The sequence below is a fragment of the Sparus aurata genome, chromosome 2, assembly GCF_900880675.1.
Source record: "Sparus aurata chromosome 2, fSpaAur1.1, whole genome shotgun sequence".
NCBI lineage: Eukaryota > Metazoa > Chordata > Actinopteri > Spariformes > Sparidae > Sparus > Sparus aurata.
Window position 1 is genome coordinate 25,306,672 of NC_044188.1, and position 16,698 is coordinate 25,323,369.

At 42.8% G+C, this 16,698-nt stretch overlaps 1 protein-coding gene across 22 annotated transcripts in view; it reads left to right on the forward strand.

Annotated features, from left to right (window-relative positions):
- The window catches only part of rap1gap2a (RAP1 GTPase activating protein 2a), a 122,939-nt gene that overhangs the window by 86,742 nt on the left and 19,499 nt on the right, over positions 1 to 16,698 (forward strand). For 15 of the 22 annotated variants that reach the window (XM_030440994.1, XM_030441013.1, XM_030441003.1 and 12 more), the window contains 2 exons: positions 8,973 to 9,057; positions 15,427 to 15,462. In XM_030440994.1, the coding sequence (XP_030296854.1) occupies positions 8,973 to 9,057; positions 15,427 to 15,462 (121 nt within the window). Of the gene's footprint in view, positions 1 to 8,972; positions 9,058 to 12,000; positions 12,192 to 15,263; positions 15,283 to 15,426; positions 15,463 to 16,698 lie in introns of those variants that run through there. The other 7 variants (XM_030441052.1, XM_030441059.1, XM_030441102.1 and 4 more) reach the window with 4 other exon arrangements.

The window sequence follows — 16,698 nt, forward strand, 5'->3', positions numbered from 1 at the left end:
CATCCTCCTCCCTTTGCAGACTTTTTGGCTCATTTTTGATAAGCTGCTTGTAGAGCAAACCTACAGTGGTGTTTCTCTATTTTCATTACATTGTCTCATTTTGATTGAGCTGCTCTTTACTGGACAGATGTTTGTTCACCTACAAACATTTTGCAGTTACTTAACAGTGAACTGACAACCTGCACTGCCGTGCTATCCAACTGAAGTGTGATGAACAGCATAAAGCTCAACTGTAGACAGAGAGACAAACACGATTCAGCCCGTGGCCTTTTATCAGTCTCTCCCTGCTGGTGGGACGTAAGCGCATGTAAATGTCTATTAGAGGTCCCCTGGCACCATTTGTGAGGCGAGACAGAAAACAACAGTGACATTCAAAGGTAAGACAAAAGGCTGCAGTACGTAACCTTTTACTGGCTTGTTGTGTTCGCCTTCAGTGTTTAGATGATAAATCCAGTGTCAGAGATGCAGCGTGTGTGTCAGGAAATGAATGCACGAACGCACTTACTGCATTATGATTAACCTGGTTTCTTTGGGAGGAATACAATGACGCACACACACACACACACACACACACACACACACACACACGTATTAATAGTTTTCTTGGGTGGAACAGTGTGTGCCTGCAGGGGGCGAGACCTTCACCGGTGTCAGTTCGGTCTAACACTTGGATTAATGACAGAAATAATTGAGAGAGAAGAACTGAGAGTCAAGTCAACCAAAAAAAGACAGGTGGAAAGACAAGAATAAGATGAAGATGAGGAGAATGAGGAAGATGAGGGATTAGGGAGCAACTCAGACAGTCCTGCCCACTGATTGAAACTTTATTCCCCCAGCCACGTGTTAAGTGAGTTCACCCAAAAATGTCATTTCTGTCGTTATCAACTCACCCCCATGCTGATGAAAAATCAAGTGAACAAACACAATTTTCATTGTGGGGTTGAACAGAAATGCCAACAGCAGACAAGGTAACATAGCAATTCTGATTGTGTTGAAATATCAACAACATTTATCAACATAGTATAACATCACACATGCTTCATTGTTCAAAACATGAAAATAGAGCCGGGCGAGACGGTGTAAGTGCCACACCGCCGCCATTGTTGTGTCACTAAAACCAGAACACGATCTTTTTCAAACATGTGCCAAGTTGTTTGTGTGCCTAAACTTAAACAGACTTTAACCACATCCGTCACATCACGAAAAATGAAAACTGAAATGTAAAGTTTTACCATATCGCTGCAATATAAAGTGTAGAAATGTTGATATAACACATATGAAATGTACAAATTTAACATATCTGTGTTTTGCAGAAACGCACAGTGCCAACTTTTGTTCTGGTGATTGGGTTGCCACGCGACCTTGCCTGTGAAAAGTACAAATGTGAAACATTACTCATCATTTCAGCAGATAAATTTTACTCCAAGATTCACAAAAGGCAATCATTTTGTGTTTAAGAACCTATAATGTCACAATGTAAATTCTGCTGAGGCTGACTTTATACATTGTGAAATTGAAGAACTAATAAACATCGGTTGGGAAATACCAAAGCCCGACACAGATTTAATAAACTGAAAATGAAACCAAAGGCCTTTTTGAAATCTAAAACTAATTAAGACTTGATTAAAAGCAGCATTAACCGCGGTTATGGTGAGTCGCAGAAACAAACATTCCTTACAACCATGTGTGTATTGGCGCTGCACCGACGGCACGGGGAGAATACAAGTAAATGACATGGCAAAGTACACAGAAGCCACTCCAAGGTCTCCTAGCTTGCGCTCGTTAACATGGGTGCCAGTCACATAGCTGTGAGGGTGATAATGACATGAGTTCAGGTGTATGTGTCACACTGTTTCTATAAGTTGTTAAAATACGGTCTGATGTGTTGCCTGCAACTGAGCTAACCTGCACCCACACACACCCACACCCACACACACACCCACACCCACACAAACACAATTTCCATTTCCTTTATTCTACTTGGATGAAAAGGTTTTTTCCCCGTCCTTTTCTTTCTGCTCGCCAGCGCTGCATTTGAAGAACCAATTATTTTTCATACAAATTCATGCATTCATTTAGAAAACGTAGCGATGTCTCTCCCTGCTCCCCTCCTCCTCATCACCCCCGCACTGTCCGTCTGCCTGCTCCTCTTCCTCTTATTGATAATGAGAGTGTTTCAGGTCGTCTGGCTGGACAGTCTTATCTGCTGTCATCTCCGTATCTATTCATATCACAGCAGGAGGGAGAGGGCGAGGCCCGGCGCTCCCACAGGAAACAGCCGGTGGCTCGGAGTGCAGTTGCCTCGTAATTATTGCTCTCCTGACCTCTCCACATATTTGCACATATCTGGGATGCCTGTAGTGCTGGACAGCTGACTGACTCATCCGTCCACTTCTTGCCCCTGTAACAAGCACAGACGGATGGATATTTGATAGTACATGGGGGAAACAGAGGAAGGACAATGTGACAAAATGATCGTGTCTCAAATAGCCGCCCACCTAGAAGACGCGGCAGAACTGTGACGTACCCTAAAATGTTACAGATCTTTTAGGAAATGAGGAGAACCAACAAAGTCACTCCTCGGTTCACTCAGTCATTAGTTACTTTTTGATATTGAAAAAAACATATATAAAATAATTAAAGTAAAAACCATGTGTGCAGCTTGTCCGGTTGCTTTTAATTAGTAAAGAACAAAATCGGCCCACGAAGCAGGTCAGCATTTTCTAAAACATGTCCCTTTATCTCACTGAAATGTTACTTCCTCCGTGACTGTATACCATTTTTAATAATGACAAATATACTTGAATGTATTTCATGTAAAGTTGGCTAATTAGATGAGCACTTCACATTATCTTTGCCCTGCTGTAATAATCCGTGTCGTATCGAAGGAAATCTGTTGTTCCTTGCTTGAGACAAGAAATTGGTTGTGCTGGCAAATCTAAATTGAGCCGCTGAGCTGATCTCCAGCACCATTTCTTTAAATGCTTACAGTATGTCGTCTGTAAGATGTGTCCGTGCTCTTGTAACTTAATTACCTTTGGTTTTATTAAGCAACGAGTGTCGCCTTTCCAGCGTGCTTCCTGTAACATCAGCCTCTTAAAGTGCTTATCGAAACTGTAGCCGTCGTGTCTAATATGTAATATTGCAGCAGATTTTGCTGTGCGACATGATTTTTTTAATTCCAAGTCTACTTTATTACACATCAGGGCTGATGGGTCCTACCCTCCGCAGCAGGCTGTGTCCCTGTCTTCTTTACAGCCCTCGTCTTTCTCCTTTTCTCTGTCTCCAATTACTGTTGTATTAACTCCATTAGAGAAACCATCAGTTGTGTAATTGGCCAATTGGCATGAGGATCAGGCTCCTTATCAAGTTTCCTAACAAATATGAAGCCCAACTGGAAACAGGAGTGCGCAGTAATCCCCCCCCCCGGGAGAGGCCTCATATCCGAGACCCACAGATCGCCCTCTCCTTCGATCTTTCTGTCTCTGTATTTCTATCCCCTGTGCACCCTCCATCACCCTGATTTCCTGTTTTCATCCACCAATCTCCTCTTCCTGTGATCTGTCCATCGCCCAGGGATGACTAGAGGTGTGTTTGCCCTTTTTTTTTTTTTCTTTTCCTCCCTTCTCACACACGCTCTCTGGATCCCAGCCTGTGCCTGATGTCCCGCTAATCTCACGGGTGTAATCAATACGTGAATTAACAGAGATGTATTACAATCTCTGGCTCGATCCGTCTCTCTCTTCACAAACACGCGCATCATTACATAAACATGATGACCGCGTAGATGTAATTACTGTCGAATCAGCCGTAATTAGCAGCAGCCAAGTGCAAGCAGGATGGATTATTGACATGATGCTCCACGAGAAAGGTATGACTTGTACATGCCTGAGTGTAGATGTGGGGCACTTTCGGCCCTATTTTTGCCCGGCAGGTTTACAATCACTTTAAGCTAGCTGCAGATGACAAAGGAGAGAGTTACACTTAATCAATCACAGGAGGAAAGTCATCCTATTTCCTATAATCCTTTAAAGAGCGTGTTTAATGTTGTGGATGAATGATTTTTTTCAGAGGGGATTTCTTGGCAGAGCACCTGGCCAGAGAGAGCCACGCAAACCAACACAGCTGGCGAACGGTCCTCGCAGCCAGTATTTACTGCGTATTAAAATAATGCAATTGCGTGGCGGCCGCTGCCCCTTGGCTCGCTGGGAAATCTTCTGCCATGCGTTGTTTGTGCCAGCTCGGGGCCAGAGGTTTGAATGCCGTTTGACCTTGTGATTTAATTGCACAGCTTACTGTGCTTACTTCCTCGAAGCCAACGTCGAAGGTCAACACAGAACGCAAGAACTGATAAAAAATATTTAATGGAAAAGCCATTAAGTCAGAGCTTGTTTCCAGTCTTCTCTGCAGAAAATGCAGCATTATTGACACTGACAGCCGCTGCCCTCCCTCTCTCTGTGCTACTTTACTGTGTATTCAGCTCTAATCATTGGTTCCACTTTCAGTCGTCCTTTGTCTGGATTTTCTGTCTGTGATATCCTAAAATATCCCATTATTTTTTGAATGCTTTGCTTTCTACATTTAGACAAGGCTAGGGCAATATTATGCAACGATCTCATCATGGCAGATAAGCTATAGTAAAGGTAAGGTCACCTTATTTAGGTTGTGGTAATGTTAAAAAAAAAAAAGTTTAGTGTCTCTCTTTCTTTTATCATTCTATTGAAATCTAGAACATCACTCAGGAGAGCGCAACAGTGCCCTTTTGTACTCACCCATAGATACCAGCCAACCTAAAGACGCCTTTTTGCCTGAGAAATTAACAAAAGTGTAAAAACAAAACAAAACAAAAAAGCTCTATCACAATATGCTGAAGAAAGGGAGAAAAATGTCCTGATTCCGTCCCTTTATCCCTACTTTTATTAACAAAAGTTAACAGGGTCTATTCTGGGCCGAGACCGACCCTCCATCCTAGTTTTTTGTGAGGAATCTAGTTATCCTGCTGACGGAACAACCGACCAACAAAGAAACAGACTTAGGTGAAAACATAACCACCCTGGCAAAGGTAAAAATACCCATAAAGCCCCGGCGGTGTACCTCTCTGAAGGCATTTCCAGAATTGTCAAAACATCTTTTAACGATCTGGATGAAACAGCATTCCATCTGCCACAGGACTGAAATGATTCTGAACCCAAGTTATGACTCCAAGTCTTTTTCCGAAAAAAGGTGTCAAATGAAGTTTCTCCTCGGTGGCATTATATGAAACAAGAAAAAAAAAGGGCTGGCTTCCTATTAAAATGTATAAAAAAAAAAGGGAAAGTGGCATCATATAGGAGATGGTGTGTATATATTTGTAGATAATTGTGTAACCTACCAGCAGTGATGACAGAGATTAACTTAAATGTCATCTGCCCGCCTCAATTTGCTAATCAGACTGTAAACAACGGCACTGCTCATTGGAAGAGGAGGCTGTGCACGATGCGTCCTTTGGAGAGTCAGCGTTTAGCTTCAATGTGCATTGTTCCAAAACGTAGGCTTGACAGCACTGTGTTGCTAACAGCTATCGGATACACATTGAGAGAGGACGTGTCATTTCTGTCCCCCATCTCTGTGACTTGCATGTGCCGTTGATACATGAGAGACACAAGCTGAGCGTCTGCAACAGTTCTGGGACTCCAGTGCGCACCGCTCCCATCCACCAGTATGACGTCCACACCCTCGCTCTCCACCGGTGAGACACGAGCGAGAGTCGACATGAGTTCGTTCGGAAGTGCTGGATTGTCCAATGGGAGCAAAGTTCTTATGGAGACTGGCCTGTAATGCAATGTATGTACTGCACCATTCGACGATGCTTTTTCAATGTAGAGCACCTTCTTGAAAGTGCACTTCTTACCTAAGCCTCTTTCCACAGTCCCCTCTTCTCTTCTGACTCACTCTCTCCATGACCTCTTCCTCCTAAAAATTGTTTCTCTGCGACCTCCTCCCCCCCTCCTTCCCTCCCTTCCTTCCTGGGTGGGTGTCGGTAGCAGTGACGTAGCTGTTTTCTCATCGCCACAGAGTCAGTCCAGGCTGCAAGGACAGCGGCTCCTCGCCTCTCTCTCTGTCTCTCTCTGTCTCTCTCTCTCTCTCTCTCTCTCTCTGTGCAGGTGTGAGTGAGTGTGCTAGACAGTGACCAGATGGGTGTTGTCTTTGTGCCCGTGCAGGGCCGCTGCAGGGACATGTAGAGGGGATCAGCCCCAGAGACGGTGCTCCGAACAAGCTTTTGCTTTTTACAGGTCAACGGTGAAAAACACACACTGTCATCCTAACCCGAGGAACAAAGAGAAAGCCAATGAACAATGTCCGGCAAGAAAGCTGTTTTTTTCTGTTTTTCTCTCCCCTTTTTTTTTTGAACGCTCCTCATTTTTTCTCGGCCAATGATGCTCAGTCGAACGATGTCCACTCCCGGTTACCGTGAGCTAACACACCGCAGCATAACACACACAGAAGGGACACAGTGGTGCATTGTGCGAATGCTGAGCCTGTGGAAAGAAACTGAGCAATACAGGCTTTTCCTCTGGACGGTGGAATGAAAGGGTTGAACAGGAATTCGGGGTTTGCCCTGCTGCGACTGACTGAGACTCTGGCGTTCTGTGGCCGTGACTCTCCCTCTTTGTTTGGGTGTCCTCAAGTAGAATTTGTGAGACTTAATAGAGTTCATTTCAAAGAGCGTTGTAGGTTCAATCCAAGAGAGGAATAGCTGCCTCGAGTTCACTGTTTTCATACTGTGGGCGATCGAGTGTTTTTGCTGCTCACAACCCACTTGACACCCGCTACATGAGAGAATGGAGAACGGGCTATTATAGTTCCCGCTAATGAATGGAACGAAGGGGCATATTCGATCTCAATTAAAACTCTTCGCTTGTCCTTCTGTCCACTAATTCTGAAGCGATCGCTTGGAGCTTTTCACACCGGTAGAAGTACAGCTTCTGGTTCAACTGTGTGCAGTCAGTGTGTTGTGTCTTTTGTGCCAGCAGGTAATGGACTGATATAAAACCTGTTTCTGTATGTCAGTATCAAAATTAGAACTTAACCAGATATAACAAGCTAAGACCTAAAACCGAATGTCTCGCATAATAGGGTTATGAGGTGAGATTAAGGCTATATATGACTAACAGATCACATCCAACAGGTACCAGTGGAGTAGCCGCAGAGAAAATGTGGTTTTAAGTGCATTCTTCAGCTCGAAAGCAGGGTTAGGTAGAGGTTTACTGCATCTGTGCTCTTTTTCCTCTTCACTCCTTCGTAAACCTTTCCTGATCTTGTTCATTTATTCCGCATGAGAGCTGCCCGGCACAAGGTAGTGTAGAAGCGGTTCCACTGAAAAACCACTGGAATTTTTAACAGAATAGATGGCATGCTTCTAGGGTTAAGCAAATCCTCCTGCTGTCTGCCAGTGACAGCTCAACCTTCAACATCTGGGATCATTAATGTGCACTCATGCCTCCGAGTACGCTGCACAACAAAGGCACAAAAGAGGAGAGGGGGCTTCTAGCCCCAACAGACCTCTCTGAAAGTCTCCCTGACAGCCCGTGGGACTCCACCGAGCATATTGAAACAGCAGAGAGCCATCTGATACCTTGCTGCATATTTCCAACAGACTCCCTGGCTCAATTTGAAACCTTAAACTACAGCAGTGTTAAAAGTTAAAACAGAATTGTACCTCTGAGTAAGTTAATGGCCAACATGTTAATGGTTAACATGCGATGCTGAAATAGGATGTGACACTGAAGCAACATTTCGGGTAAAATGCTGAATTTGATGGAGTCAAATTCATCATTCTTATTTTCATTTCAAGTAGTCCTGTTTGCATGTAGCAGATAGCTAGGACCACTTAGCAGTTCATTTAGCTGTTGAACTAGCCAGACTTTAGCTAGCTACACTAGGCTCACCAAAGATCACTCAGGAATGATGTCTCCTTGTGCTTTTATTGTGTAGTAAATGTACTCCAGGTATCACAATATTAAAGTAATGCGACTTGATTACTTCCGGTTAGTTTTGGATTCCTCAATACCAAACATACTAAACACTTAAGATATCAAATAACAAATGTGATACAAAATACAAACAAATATCAATAAAAAGACTTTTATTTCATCTTTGTACATGTGTATCTTGTTTTACTCAACCAGAGTGATGTTGTGTGCGACTCGTGAAGTGTTGTCATGTCAAGTGCGTGGTTACATACTATGTCATTCTTTGTTTTGAAAGTGCCATCCTGTTAGTGATCCCCTTTTTACTAAATGTATCTGTAATCAAATTAAATTTTTCCTTTCTTTACTTTACCAGAATGCAGTCACCTGCTTTTTGTGTCCTAATTACCGGTACATAATCCTGTCACATGCATTCCTGTTACCCCCCGAGCCTGGTTAGAACAAGTCTGTTCCTCACAGATAACACTTGGTTGGATGATAGATTCATTTGAATTGCTTCAGGGGAATTCTTTGCTTGAAGTTATATTGTTTTGTAGTTTTCTTATATTTGCTCTTTTTCCTTGTGTATGAGTTACTCCCAGTTAAAACAAAAGGAGGACAAGGAGAAATGTGACAAGGAGCAATGTCGGAAATATGAACCTCTCGAAAGTGAGACATCCTTAGCGGTAAAGCTAACGACGAGTGTGCAGTAAACCCATTCATAAGTTGAGTGCTTCAGACAAATGGCAGGAGCAGGAGGTGCTCACTGTAACATAGGCAAATCACAACCCAGGATTGTATTTTAGAACTAATTGTATTTGAAATAATGTCTGTTTGAGAGGGGAAATAGTCCACACTTAAATAAGGGAAGGACAGCGCATCAGCTGAATCAAATTACTGTGAAAGTGCACTGTGTACGCAAATGAGGCCAGATGACCTTTGATGAAATTTGGATCATTTTGGTGGTCATGGATGTCAATAAATCAACCTTGTTTATTCCCCATCTTGTCCTCTTCACTCCAGGAAACAGGAGCTGCTGAACATTTCCACCGTCCCTCTGGGAGAATGTCCCCCCTCGCCGCCCCGCACTGCACCGCCCAGCATGAAGGTAAGACACACACACACACACACACACACGCACACATCAATGTGAAATGTGCAAAGGGATAGTGGGACATACATGTCTGCACACCCACATTTTTTAGATGGATATTGATTTACTGACTTTTTCATTTTTCTATTTACACCCCTAGGCCTGTTCGAAGGTCTATTGATTTTGATTATCCTCATTGAGAACTCTCTTTAGCAAGCAAAGCAGTTTAGAGACAGTGACAAACTGCAGCGTCAAAACATCTTAAAGTTTAAAACTTTGCACATATGAAATAACTACATTCAAAGCAAAGTAAGGTTTTATATGACCAGTGTGTGGGATTTTTTTTTTTTTTGGGGGGGGGGAATTACGTAAAATATTCTTCTTTTAGTAATGTATAATCATCTGGAACTAAGAAACTTTGTGTTCTGTTCCTTTAATTTGCCCTAGAGGGAGTGGGTCCATTTATATGGAGTCCACCATGTTGCACCACAATGTTAGCCAAGATTGGACATTGACTCTAGAGAGGGCCTTTCCCACTTTTAGCATTATTAGCGGCCACAGTATGGAGGGTGAAACAAGGGATGTTCAGTTGATTGCAGACTGCAACCAAGCAACTAGATACATTGTACATACTAGACCTTTAACAGGTTATAATATTGTTTTCCATCAAAACATAATACTTATTTTGTGATCCATGGCACTGTTTTCTTTTTTGGCCCTGACTACTACTACTTGTATATTCTGGTAGTTTGCTAATTAAAGCTGCAAAAATGTAACAGTTCAATAAGAAAGGATGACAAGGAGTATAAAGCTTGTCGTGGCTCCTTAGGAAGCTGAATGTAATTGGACATATTGCCTCCAGTAATGTCACTCGTTGGCTAAATTGCACTGTTGGTAACGTAGGCAAAAAGGTGATATCAATGGCTCTGCTGTATCGATTTTGCTTGTTATAGGAGTGCAATGCTAGAGCAGTGGATTGTTTTCAAAGTCTGGTGCCTACATTACCCACAGTGCAGTTGTCCTCCCCAAGACCTGTGAACACAGGTTACCCTTAAATCTCAGGGTCACCAAAGCAATCAGTCAGAGCCTTCAAAATGTATTTCAAATTCTGCTCTCAGAGATAGAAAACATGGTGACATCATCATGTAAATCTAACCCCACTCTGCACAGCTTTGCAGTGAAATCTCCTCCAGGCAAGGAGTGATGTAATCATTTCCTTTTTTTTTTTTTTTGAATGTCTGCTTGAAGTGAATGCTGAGTTTCTGTCTGGAGGCAATGAGATTTTTTAGTTTCCTACACTGGAATCCCTAATATCTCTAATAAAAGCTTAATCCTGTTGTATAGATTAGGTGGTTAAAGTTCATGACCAGTACAGTAGGATAAGGTTTGAAGCTTAAATTCGACGGTATTCTGAACGCAAAGGGTCAAGTTCAATCAAACTTTTGTCATCAAAAGAAACTTTGACCAAAGATGTGACTCAGCAAATTTGAAAAGAGATAATGTCAGGAACACTGGATCAGATTACAATTGAGATCTTTCTCAGGTGTCACACAGTGACATATCACTGTGCTGCACATACAGAGAAAGCAGTTGATTATGTATATGAGATCCTGAGGTGTGATATTTTCAGACACACATTTCTCACACTGCATTGCACTCCTACTACAGCTGGAGAATTTTCTCATTTTTCTTCTAGCATGATAAAAGAGAGGATATATTTTGCTGGGAGGCAGATTAGCAGGGTGATACATAGATGATGGCTCGTGCAAGAGGGAGCCACTTTCTGCAGTATGTCACCTTGAAGTAAGCCATCATTATTGAATCTGACGGAGACAACACAGAGTGAGATAGCACAGACAGGGGGAGAGCGATGGAAGTCTGCTCATAGTGAGAAAGATAGAAAGAGCTGGAAATGTGGTCGAGCCAGAAGACGTGGCGTGATGTGATGTGTGGCTGATATTTGGTAGTTATCAATTGGCAGCCTACAATTTTTATGCAAGCCGTGGTCTAATGGTCTGATAAGTAAGACTGAAATAGTATTCAAGTATTCAGAAAGTGTAGTTGTGATGTCTCAACTAGACAGTCACGGCCATAGGCCACGCCCCCAGCAGGGTTACGGATGGAAGAACCACCGTCATAGCTGAGACAGAAACACAGTGGCTGGTGCCTGCACAGGCCTGTGAGAGCTGGCCTATCAGAGCAGACTGGGCAATTGGGAGGGGGGTCTTAAAGAAACAGGCACTAAAATGGAGCGTTCAGTCAGCGGGTGAATAGAGGTGCTGCAGCTTTTGGACACAAATTATGTTTTTTCAATTGAAAAGTGTTTAAATATTTTCTGTTAGACACTCAAAATAAGTAAGTGTGAACCTGAAAAAAAATGAAACATTTAAGTAATACTCTACAAGCTTGGGTCCACTGTCTCTAGAATCATTGCCATCATTCACACATGGTAGTTTTGGCTCTCAGCTCACTAATCTAATCCTCTGTGGTGCATGTTTTATGTGCTGGATGATGCTCTAGTCATAAATACAAGAACATTACCATCTGATTACACAGAGTACATATTGTTGCTACACAACAAATGTATTGGCATTGCCCTTCTATGGCCATAAAGATGTCTCCTGGGAGGCCACACTGGCATGAAGATGGGGAATTTTGTGCAGCTGGCACACAAACTGCAGCACAGTACTGAGGGTGTGTGTGTGTGTGTGTGTGTGTGTGTGTGTGTGTATGTGTGTGTGTGTGTGTGTGTGGTGCATGTGCTTTATCCAGGCATTTCATTCTGTTGTTTTACACTTCGTAGCGACTCACACTGTGCTTTTTTTTATTAAAGTCAACCTTCAGAGACACTGTTGCTGACTCAGCAAAACAAAACTTAAGACGGTTTTTGGCCCGCGTAGCTAACCTGTGTGTGTGTGTGTGTTCTGCATGCAGACACACTGACACACTGGAATGACCTGTTCTCTTCTGACAAATGCTTCGGTTTGCTGCCTGACTTGACTTGCCAGTTTAGGCTTCAGGCGCTCAAAGGGAAAGCAACGATTGAAAGCGAGTGAGAGAGAAGTCACTTTCTAAATGTAGAGGGGAGGTAAGAACAAGAGGGAGACAGAGATACGGAGGCCTCAGATGTTTTAGCAGCTGTTGGGGAGGTAAGCCTGCATTTTGACTTGGAAACCAGCCAGTTTTTCTGTTACCAGATACTATGCAATGTGCGGTGTTGTTTTCGGTTAAAAACACGTCCCCGATATTTTAAGTATCCATATTCAAAAAACATCTAAGTCGTCATGTTCCTGGTCACTGAAATTATTCCTTTTCCTTCTGCTCTGAATGCTGTTTTACAATGACATACAAGGCACATTCAAAAATGTCAACGCAAAATTCATCGATTGCTCATGTTCCAAAACACAATCAGCCACTCAAGAATTTGCAGGACTTCTTTTGAAATATATATATTCCATATTGTCAGGAAAGATTTAACAACTGTAGAAACATGCTCTGTTGTGATTGAACTCATATCCCACAGTGTCTCTGAAACTTCAGCAGTTTTATGTCATATTTATAGCACATTTACTCCCACATGTACGGCGTTTCACAACAAGATTTCATAACCCAGGGGCCAAGCCAAAGCAGTATCGACTGATGTATCAAAAACAGATGTGTGTCTTCCAGGTACGCTACAAGGATGCTACTAGGTTGTTTGTGTCTTACTGTAAATCTGATAGCTGAGAGGCCGGAGCTGCCAGATGCCCTCATCGCTGCATCACCTCATTTGAACCAGAGAAGGAATCTGTGGATTTACCATCTGGTCATGCTAATGTAAGATAATGCTAACTTTGAGTCAGGTGCGGGTATTTTGAACAAGGCTGTCTCTTGTTGCAAACAGAGCCGAGGCAAGAAAATAAAGCTTGTTTTCATTCAATTCCTCCCCCCAAGCTTTCGATTGGTGTTTTTTAATAAAGTCCTGTAATATTCCTGTAATCTTGGAGATAACATGCTGAGGCACGGAGGCCACTGTCCCTGTCTGTGACTTATCATCATTGCCGTCAATGTGTGTGATGACACTGATGATACTGTTCATGACTTTACATGAATATGTAGGAATTCAGCCGCTGACAAGTCAGTCAATCAGTCAGTCAGGCAGCCGGTTTGATCTGCCTGAGGTCTGTTGTAGTCCCAGCGTGTTTCCATGGAAGATAAGAGATGCTGATGTTGTTGCTGGGCAAAGAGAGTGAATTAGAGGAGGATCAAGGGGAAAATGGCAACGAAATTAGAGAAAGAAATGGGACCGAGAGTGAAAGAGAACAGCAAAACACAATGTTATAAGGAGGACAAATTGGCCTCACATCGTGAGACGGGGACGTGACAAATACAGACATCCTATCTCAGGCTGACGGGGAGGCAGAAAGATAGACAGGTGTCTCTTGTCCTTGCTCTTGTCTGGTCACTGTGGGGGTTTAAGATGATGATTGAACACATTGTCAGCGGGGCAGGATCCCACTCGAGTGCTGCTGGGACAAGCTGCATTAGTGTTTCTTTTAGACGGTCATCATCAACGGTCTGTGAGGACTTGCTGCTCGTGGATTCAGAGGGGGGAAAAAAAGCTAAGGTTGGAGAAGGTGATTTTTAGGAATACGTCTTTCCTTTTTTTCCTTTTAATGTGAGTCCAGCTACCAAACACGTAGACTCACACACACACCTCAAACATGAGACTGTGAGGCCCATGTTGACTGCCAAAGTTGCTACGGTATCTAGACAGCTGTCCTCATTGTGGGTCTGGTGTTGACTCTGCAGGTCCAGCCGCGACTCAGTATCAGCTAACAACACCTCCAACTGGTTAATATTAACTCCTTGATAAACTCTGCATGTGTGTGCAGTTTGGCAGCGGGAGACATGCTGATGAATTTATAGATTTTTTTTTCATGAACTGTGGGATTAACATTAGCTTTTATTGCGGCGCTATCAAAGTGTAATCATTTATAGTCCTTTACTGCTAGAGACAGTTGATTCGATGGCTGTAAAACACCGGCTAATCACCTTTCCGGAAGATCCTTATTGGTTCATCGGTAAGCCATTTATTTACAGGTTCCTTCTTGCTTTGCATTTCATAGCACTTTGGAGTGTGCAACATTTATTACTGTGATAGAGCATGTTAGTGTTGCTCTATCTTTACGGTAAATTACTGGTTAAAAGTGTAGTAAATTCACAGTAGTATAATGTTATTACTCTACAGTATACACAATCTTACTGTGAAAAGGCAGCATGTTCATGTAAGATGACGTTATGATACTGTGATAAGCTGTAGTTATTGTAAATATACAAATCTACCGTAATATTACAGAGATGCCCTTTGTTTTTTGTTAACCCAACCATATTGCTTTTTAGCACGTTAGCCTGTGTACCTTGCTGGACCACTTGTAGGCCTGCCATCCTGTTTTGAGCATGTTAGCATGTGTACCTTGTAGTAAAACTGCAATATTTTATTTTTTTTTTATACATTGTATTTTTTACAGTTGCTTCATAATGCTGCTTAAAGTCAAATTCACAGCTAGTAATTCCAAATGATTACCCATCATGCCTTGCAGAAGAATAATTACAGAGGTTTACTTACTGGTAAAACCTGGTGTTAGAGTGTATTAATTCATGGTTATGGTTGCTGTTTTGTTTTTTTGTACAATGAATATAGGCCAGTGTAAATCTTTCACTGTTTACATCGAGAGTCAACAGCAGTGTATTTTATTGTAGCCATTTAAAGAGGAAGTTTGCTGTTTTTCAATTTCTCCCTCCTAAATCGGACTTTTTGTTCAATGGGAAGTTCAGTTTGGCGCCATGGTTCGACACCTCCATGGGCACAAATACACACATGTAGAGCCGAAACCACCCTGCGCACACCGACCCGCTATTCGGATGCCAAAAATCTGAGCACAATGACACAAAGCATGCAGACCATTATCACCCTCGCAACTTGTTTATGTGACAAGGTGGAAGCCCCGAGGGCGAGGACATGTGAATGCACTCAAGGATGCGTGTGCTTGTGTGTGAGCGTGTGTTGCTTTGTGAGGAAGTGGTCGCTTATCAGCACGCTAGCATGTGGGTGTGAGAGGCTGATGGGAAAGTATCTCCCCTGCCCTGCCCTCTCGACAGAGCTAAGTTTACACTGCGGGGGAGAGTCGTACGCAGTGAGCCGGTCAGCAATATCTGCTGAAATTCAGACATTTTGGTGTTCCGCAACACTTGCCTAAGGTGTAAATGAATGCCAGCTAACTTGTGATGACTGAGCTGTTGTATTGGCTAAATGTGTACATGCTGTCAGTAGATTTTGGTGCTTTGAGAGTCAAAGTTCAGCAGTGTTACACCCTGTTTTACATCTCCTTCTGTCTGCTTTAGTCTGCAGAGTTCTTCGATATGCTGGAGAGGATGCAGGTATGATATTCTTCTTAATTCTTTCCTTTGAATCCAGTTTCTGTCCCCAGTGCTGTTCTCCTCTATTCCTGTTCTGTCTGTCACCCTTTAAGTTTGTTAAGTTCGAGGCATTGAGCAAAAAAAGTTGCATTGTACAGTGTAGCAGCTTTTTTGTAGCATCAGAAGATTCTCTCACAGGGTAAAACTTCCAGCTGAACACGAACGTACTGTAAGAAGGTGTTTAATTCCTACAAGGGCGAGACAGACATCGATAATTCAATGAGTCAGGTCAGCCCGCTGGGTTCAGTCTGTCATTCACACATTGGATAATGGGAACACTGGAGGGAGAGAAGAATAGTACTTTAAAAGATCTGGACTTGCATAATTCCGTCCTTCTCTGTACGGAATTCATTCAATTCATCGATTTTTCTTTTTCTTTTTTCAAGTCCATCTCTCTCTCTGTGTGACCACTTTGTGCCCTCCACAGGCCCCTAAGGGCTTTGAATAGTCTGATGACAGATGTAAAAGAGAGAGGAAAAGGAGGAGATAAAGAGAAAAGAAGGGCTCAGAAAAAGAACTAGGAGCCAAGTGGCCAAAGGAAAATATGAAGAGCGGTAAAAGCGCTCTTTTGCAGATTCTTAGGGGGAAATGATGGTTCATGGTCCACGATGAGATCTCCGAAAATGTGTGAATTGGGCAGTCGCACCAGGTCCAGTCTCTTGAAATGTTCACACCTTCAGAAAAGAATGACCCTTACTTTTATGCAGCTAATCAGACTTGCTTTGCATGGCTTCTAACCACAGTCCAGTTGGTGTGAATTAACCAGTCGCTGAGAGGATGAGTTAGAGAAGGAACGTTTTACGCGGCGACCGCATGAATCGTACTTTCAGCTCTCCAAAAAGAAACCGTGCAGGCTCTTCCACCTCCATCATACAAAGCCTTTCATTTTGGGAACATTCCTTAAAGTAATGATCTTGAAGATTTTCATTTAAACAAATGTGTTTGGTCTCTCTCTGTTGATGAATGAGGTCGCACAATTGACCATATTCACACAGCAGCCATTTTCCTCTGACATCACATTCAGGGCGGGAAGCTCATTTGAGGTGGTGTGCTGCGCCTATTACATCATTGTAAAAACACATCCATGAGCCACATTGTTGGTACAATGGTTCTTCGTTAGGAAAAAACATGGGCACTGTGGTCTATTTTGAGTCAATCCCACATTCAGTGTCCCATAAATACTCGAGCATCCGCTGC